Raw genomic sequence first — 7,525 nt, 5'->3', positions numbered from 1 at the left:
TTTTCTTCATGTTCTTTGATCATTAATACCAAGGAGCTGAGTTAATGTGTCATCTGAATGTTGGTTTAACAAGCAGCATAATTCATTAGTTTCTTCCCTACTACTAATCCAACGAATAGTTTCACTCGGCATTAACCATAAACCACTGGAGTTTAGCTACCTTTTGGGAAGCCACCTTGAGATGTTTTTAATAATGTAAATTATCTCCTATGTCATATTGCTCTGGCATTGCTAAAAGATGGCAGTTAAATATTCTAATTGATATGAACCTGCAGTCTAGTCAAACCCCAGGTAATAACACTTTTCACCCCAAATCAAATTATAGAGAATAGAGTCACTATTCCAGCTAACCTTTAGGTTTTTTAGTTCCCAATGGCCAAGTACTTGCTGGTAAATATCAGAAGCTTAGTGATCTGTCATTTAACTGCACAAATGTCAGCAAACTTTGGCACATATGGATCCAAGCACAAGTCCCAAATTTGCTGACAGATTTTTGTCAACAAATTTGTCACTATACTCTGCTGTAGTCTGCATGGAATCCAGGTAGTGCATCATGAATTTACAGGAATTTCCTTGCATTTAAGCAACTATGGCAGTACCTTCAGAAAAACTGCAGCAATTCAAGGTGGTGACTCACCACCTTCAATTAAGGATGGGTAGTAGTGAAAAATTTCCTTAAAAATGAAGCAAAACATCAGATGCAGCATGTCTCAAAATTGGCATGTCAGATGGTTTGTTAAAGCTATCTTGACCACTTAGTAGTGGAGTCAATCAATTCAAACAGTCAAAGTGAAGCCATTCAACATGTCACTTGTATCACAATGATTGATAAAATTGAGTTTTCCATTTTTAAAAAAATGGTTATATCTGTAGTGGCTGTAGGTTATTAAACTTTGATTACCACAGTACAGGAATTGCTGCTTTTGCAGACAGATAGCACTACAGATTTGAGTTATCCAACGTATAGGCCAGAACTTCAAAAACCAAAATTAGTGAGAGCAAGATCAAGGTGAGATTTGAGCCAGTTGATATAAATATTCAAGACAAAATTATCCAGAAGCCTTGAATTCAGGTAGAAAGAGATATCACCTATTCTCCATACTAACATCACCGTGTCAGGTTAAAAAAAATCAACTCCTCCACTTGAATATACCATGTATGTTATGGAAACAAGCCTTATATGCATGTACCTTAACAGTATGGTTAATTTATGCTGCTAATTTTCAAGATATAAAGTTTTAATGAATTTGTAAACTTCAAATTGAGTGTCATATTGATAAAACTAAAGTTGAGTGTTAACTGGTCTATGTCCCAGATATTTTATGTAACTCACCACAAATGTGAAGATCCCCTTCTTTAGAAGATAGGAAAACTGCTAGTCAGGACCAGACCTTCAAGTTTATTCTTTGATTACCACTGAAATATGGTAAAGCCTTTCACCTTATACTGCAGGATTTGCAAGCTTCCAGTCACCCTTGCCATAGAACAGATCTTGTCACTTGTTTTACAAAGTTTAATTTGTAATCTTTCAGCAAAGGCAGCAACATCTTTGTTGGCTCCAATGTAGATGCAGTTGTATGCTCTTGAAGATGTGAGCCAACTTATGAAAACAAATTGATTGGCAAGGCATCTGACATAATGTGCTTGGTGTTTTACTGAAATTGGCTAATGTGCTTTTTAATGAGTAATATCTCATTGTCAATTCATATCAGTGGCATTAATAGTAGGCATGTAAAGAAACCACACAGTAATTCTGAAAAATGTCACTTTATTCCCTTGCTTTGAAAAATAGATCAACTAATTTTGGTGTCATCAACTAGAAGATTCAAGGAACATATAGTTAAGATGTGTTTTTTCAATAAGTCCACCATAATTCCCACAATCTCGTCTGAAGACAGTATTTGAAAAGAATATCTAAAATTCACTTTTAAAAAATGTAAACAGAATCGGACTACAGGTCAGTGCAGTCCATCTGCTCGTTTCAGCATCTGGAAAATACAGCTCATCGTACTACTATCAAATCTGCAGAAATAATCTGCTGCCCTTGGATTTCGTGCGAGTCCATTCAAAATGTTCACTTTCGAAGAAAGACAGAGGGTGGGTTTATGTTTACAGTGGGCTTTTTGAGACATTATTGAATCTTTCTTGAAGTATTTCTGTTTTCCACCAACTTTTCACCTCATTCTGACAGCATCAACTGTACAATGCTCCCTCAGTATTGCACAGCATCAGCCTTTGTCATAGACTCAAATCTCCAAAGTTGGACTTGAACCCACAACTATTTGACCCAGTATGGTCACCGTTAAATGAGCAACAGCTAACACTAGAGGCAACAGGGCCCATCAAAATAATAATGACTGGCAAATTTTATCAAATGATTCTGAATTACATTCTTATGATAAACCAATAAAAATGACTTAAGAAATCTTTTGAGAAACATTAAAAAGTAATTGCTATAATCTCAGACACAAATCTGTCATCATTCAAATTAAGAGGGAGATTACAGAATGCTTAGTATGTGGAATTCTCTGCATCAAGCTGTCAGAGCAGAATCCATCATTTTAAATTAGGCTTCCTCTTTCAAGAAAATATATAAAGGGCCTCAGAAATAATCAAGAGAGTAAATCAAACTTGGTGGCTCATTTGGAAAACAATGCCCGAACAGATTCAATTCAAATGTTTCAGCAAAGAAGTACACCGTTCTATAAGCATGAAACCAATCTTTGATGGCAGCATGAATGGTCAACAGCTCATTACCAGTCAGTTTTGCACCAACATAAATAAAGTACACCAACAGGGGTAGTAGTGGAGACAATTCAATTGTAGCATTCAAAAACTGGGAGGGTATCCAAAAGGAAAGAATTGCAGGGCCATGGGGAGAAGACAGATGAGTGTGACACAGGCTCAAGGTGGACTTTACAGCATGGAAGGAGGCCATCCAACTTGCTATCATTGTGACCAGATGAAAAACAAATCAAGAATTGTGATTAAAAAAAGATAGTGTAGACTAATTAGTTCCTGTTCATTTTATGCCACCAAAGACAAACTCCACCTACTACTAACCATTCTTCCACTCCCCCACCAAGCTCACGGGAGCATTCATGAATTATAAAAACAGCAAAAAAGTGATGGAGATTTCATTTGCATCACATCAATTCAATAATTTTCCTTTACAACAATTGTTACATAAGATGTCTGAAAAACAAATTCAGTTCAATACCACTTTTAAGATTAAGTTTTTAACATTCTTTTTTGATCCATTGCTGTGAACATGACACACACTGCTCCTGTTACAAATGTGTGCATACCTTCATAGAGCAATTTTGGAGAGAAAACACTCCAGATAAATAGATGATAACGTAGAGAGGTAATTAGAATAACGTAAACTGATGCTGGAATTGCCCGTAACAGAATAAAACAGTAACAGCTGTGTCCCACTGCAGCAGAAGAATACCTGCCAGAACAGAAAGAGTGTTAGAATGTTCAACATCTGAACTAAGTCATTTCTAAAAGTGGAACAGTTAACTTAAACTGCACCTCGTTTTATAATAAGTATTTGTTTTCCTTTGCTGGCAGGAATTTAAATTACAACATGAAAAATCATTGAGCTCTAATCCCAAATACAAAAGGCATGAGATAACAGAAATATCAAAGTATTTTCATAATGATACATCCTCAACTTGTTCCACAAGTGAAATTCATGGATGTCAAGAGAGCTTAAGCACAATAGAAAGCACACAGCAAATTACAAAACCATAATGGATGAAACTTGTAGTCTAGACTACATCTAAATGTAATAAGTACTAGTGTGCAAATGTTTACAATTAAACTGAAGCCGCTGTTTGAAGATGGTTCTCAATAAGCTCCAGCAAGAACATTAAAAGGACATTAATGATGAGGGTTTAATTCCAACCACCACTATTCAGCAATTCCCTTATCAGTGGAGGATTTCTCCTTCAGCAAGATCCTACTCACTAAGTAATGATCAACAGTGAAAATATTTTCCAAGTAGATAATGAATGCCATCTATATAGATCAAATGTCCTCTCCCATTAGTGACCTTTAAAGTATTTTTACTAATAAAATTGTAAATGAACAGAATAGTGTAGGTACAAAAGCATTTTTAAATGCTCCATGGATTCATTACAAAGGGAAAATAGCACCAATGAAGGTGGTTATAGTATGTAAAATTCAACCTTTTCATTACTACACATTTAAGTTAAACCAATTTCAAAATGATTAATACAAATACTATAACAAAAGACAACATTCAAAATTGACTACTAGATTTGGATGCCTGTGAAGTTCTATTTACAAGTGAAAGCTAAGTAAATGGGGGAAGTGATGCTCATTTCTCATCAATGCAAAGAAACCAACTAAGTCAGTACCTGCTTCTTTCCGAGCTCATGTAACAGGTTAGGTGCACAGCCCACAGCAGAGGACCTATATAAGTGGCATATATTGTAAGGAAGATTGCTGGTAGCTCAACATAGTCCTCAAAACCCACAAAACCAGCCGATATATCCACAGTTGCAATGCTATTTGAATTTCCCTGTAGATAATTAATATTTTCATTTTAGCAAATATGATTCAAGTATCAACTTCCATACAAAACCATGCCTTTTTATTTTAAACTATTGTGAACCACCATGGTCATAAAGTTGATACAAAACAAGTATCAAAAAATACTGAAGTATTTTCACATACTTTCATTTTGAAAGAATATTATGAACAAAAGAGAATAAGAACAGAGACTTATCAGTTCCAAAATTCAACAGGAAGTAAAAGTTATTAGTGAATACAAGATACAAACACAAAAGGGTTCCAGTCTGTAGCATTAAGCTTAGGATAGGGCAAGCCAAGAGGAAAAACTATAGACTTTCAGTGCACTAAAATATATAATAGCTGATCACAGCATCAACTGAGAAGTGTAACATGCAGAGGAGCCAAGCACTCCATGGTCAAAATCTTTTGAAATATGCCACATTTGAAGTTGGAGTTTTGATTACAATCCAATACAAAGAATGAATGGAGGATTTTCTATATTCACATGTGTAACATTAAACAAAATGAAAATTGCCGGCAGATCATATTAGAAAAATATAGAATGTGGGCCAGCAAGAAACTGAAGCCTTTGGGGAAAGTGGGTAAATATATTTTGAATTGAAAACTAGTTTTGCAATAAAGAAATTTGTTTTCTGGATCATGCAAGCATCACATTCTGGAAAAAGCCCAAAAGTCAGATCAGTTGGTAATTGGTTTATTATTGTCACATGTACAGAGATAGTGAAAAAAAAGTTTGGCATGCCATCCCCACATAATTCCAACTGTTCCAAATATAAGTACATAGAGGTACTACAAAAGGGAAAAGCAATAACAGAATGCAGAATATAGTGTTACAGGTACACAGAGAGTACAGTTCAGGTAGACAAATAAGGTGCAAGGGCCACGAAGAGGTAGATTGTGAGATCAAGAGTTCATCTTTATTGTTCAAGAGTCTTAAAACAGCAGGATAGAAGCTGTCCTTGAGCCGAGTGGTGCTTGTTTTGAAGCTTTTGTATCTTCTGCCAGATGGAAGGGTGGAGAAGAGAATGACCGGGGTAAGCCCACAAAGCTCCTATCCAGACACTATGGCAGTCAACAACTCTTTGGAAAGCGAGATGATACAAGTTTGTACGAATCAAGAGTAAAGGACACAGAATGCGGGAGACAATGTGGAACAGAATACAAGAGGAAGATGGCGCAAAGCCTCGGAAGGATTTAAAACAAAGATTTGAATTTTAAAAATCAAATTGGCTTGCTTAACTGCAAGCCAATTACTCAGAAAACACAGAAATGTTTGAAGATACTTGGTGAGTCCAAGGATATGGGCAGTAGAATTTTGGTTGACTTCAAGTCTACAGAATGAGGGAAGGCAGCAAGAGTTTGCTGGAAAAGCCCAGAAACAACAAAAGGCATGTATGAGGGGTTCAGACAATGTTCAGCACACGAGCTGATTAATGGATAGATTCACCAAAAGTAGTTTAATTTCAGAAGCAGAGAGATGGCCAGGGAACAAAGCTGTGACAATATTTAGTTTGGGGGAGGCTCCTTCAGTGCAGTTTATTGGATGAGCAGTTTGATAATTTATGGACAACATAGGGGTCAGGAGTGGTTGTGGTGGTGCAAAGCTGTGTTACACCAACATACTTGTGGAAACTTACGTGGTGCTTTTGGATGTTGTTGCTAATCTACAAGCAGGTAGATTAGCAATTAGATCCTTCAGTAACAACAGAACTAATGATGTGGGAATGAGAAGAGAAGCCATTGCAGGATATTTTGTGGCTATAGCTACTATCATCATAGATGGGAATAATCAGTGGAATGATGAGCTATTAGAACTTGAGGTAAGCTAAGGGTAAAGGTTATGGAATGTGTTTAACAAAAGGGTATTAAAAATGCCACCTCTATAAAGCAAGGAGCACTATGCAAAAATAAAGACTGATAATCCTGTATGTTGTTTGTATCATTTGTAATAAATCTACGAAAGAATGGATCATTCCAGGAACAAACGGAAATCCTTAGCATTGAAGGGATGCAAACCTGGAACCCATTTAGTATCTTTGGATAAGAAACCACTTCCATCAGGTTTTTATGAATCCATTAAACCACTGCAGAAAAGCTCTGATAATATGGCAGTTCTCACCCCCACCGCCACCCCTCCCCCCAAACCTGAACTGGAGGACATAGGTTTGAGGTGAGGCAGGAGAAAATTAATAAAACTCTGAGAGGCAACTTTTTCACCCAGAGGGTGGTCTGTATATGGAATGAGCTGCCAGAGGAAGTGGTGGAGGCAGGTACATTAACAATATTTAAAAGACTTAGACAGGTACCTGTCTAGGAAATATTTAGAGAGATGTGGGCCAAATGCCATAATGGGACTACCTTGGTCAGCATGGACCAGTTGGACGGAAGGGCCCGTTTCCATGCTGTGTGACTTGGGGCTTTGGTGGAACAGGACTAGCATATATTCCACACTATTGGATATTATATCTGTTAACACCACAAAACACTTTTTAAAATCAACTTTTTTGATATTAGAGTTTCATAATAAATTTTCCAGTAAACCAAATAAGTTTAAAGGCAGTGCAGGAACCAGGGCCCCAGTGAATGGAAGGAGTGCACGAAACATTGCCTGGTGAGTCGGATGCCAAACCATCAGATAGTGTATTATCAGAATTTTACTGATAATGGGTGGGGTCTTATTAAATAATCAGGAGAATGGACAGAGCTTGAAAAATTTTATTCTTGAGGTTTGAACCTGAAGCCTTGTTATTTGAAGCATTGGAAGTCTGAGACTGCTGTTGCAGTTAATGAATCTTCCTGATATTTTTCTCCCCAAAGATCACCTACCAACAATAAATTATCTTATTTTCCCAAATCATTAAGAAATTAAGATACCCAGCTTCGCTTGAATATCTACTCATCAAATTATGCTACAAAACATAAATAATGAAATAAACATTAATAAGATAATGAAGAAAAG

At 36.5% G+C, this 7,525-nt stretch overlaps 1 protein-coding gene across 19 annotated transcripts in view; it reads right to left on the bottom strand.

The window, feature by feature from the left end:
* Positions 1–1,751: 1,751 nt before the first annotated feature.
* The window catches only part of pigg (phosphatidylinositol glycan anchor biosynthesis class G), a 74,106-nt gene continuing 68,332 nt past the window's right edge, over positions 1,752–7,525 (bottom strand). For 17 of the 19 annotated variants that reach the window (XM_052034668.1, XM_052034649.1, XM_052034631.1 and 14 more), the window contains 2 exons: positions 4,389–4,552; positions 1,752–3,454 (listed from right to left, as the gene is read on the bottom strand). In XM_052034668.1, the coding sequence (XP_051890628.1) occupies positions 3,232–3,454; positions 4,389–4,552 (387 nt within the window). In that variant the 3' untranslated portion in view covers positions 1,752–3,231. The remainder of the gene's footprint in view (positions 3,455–4,388; positions 4,553–7,525) is intronic. The other 2 variants (XM_052034593.1, XM_052034695.1) reach the window with 1 other exon arrangement.

This window comes from Pristis pectinata, chromosome 2, assembly GCF_009764475.1.
Source record: "Pristis pectinata isolate sPriPec2 chromosome 2, sPriPec2.1.pri, whole genome shotgun sequence".
In the NCBI taxonomy this organism is placed as follows: Eukaryota; Metazoa; Chordata; class Chondrichthyes; order Rhinopristiformes; family Pristidae; genus Pristis; species Pristis pectinata.
The sequence above is the reverse complement of the archived record's forward strand: the minus strand, read 5'-3'. Positions and strand labels throughout refer to the sequence as shown.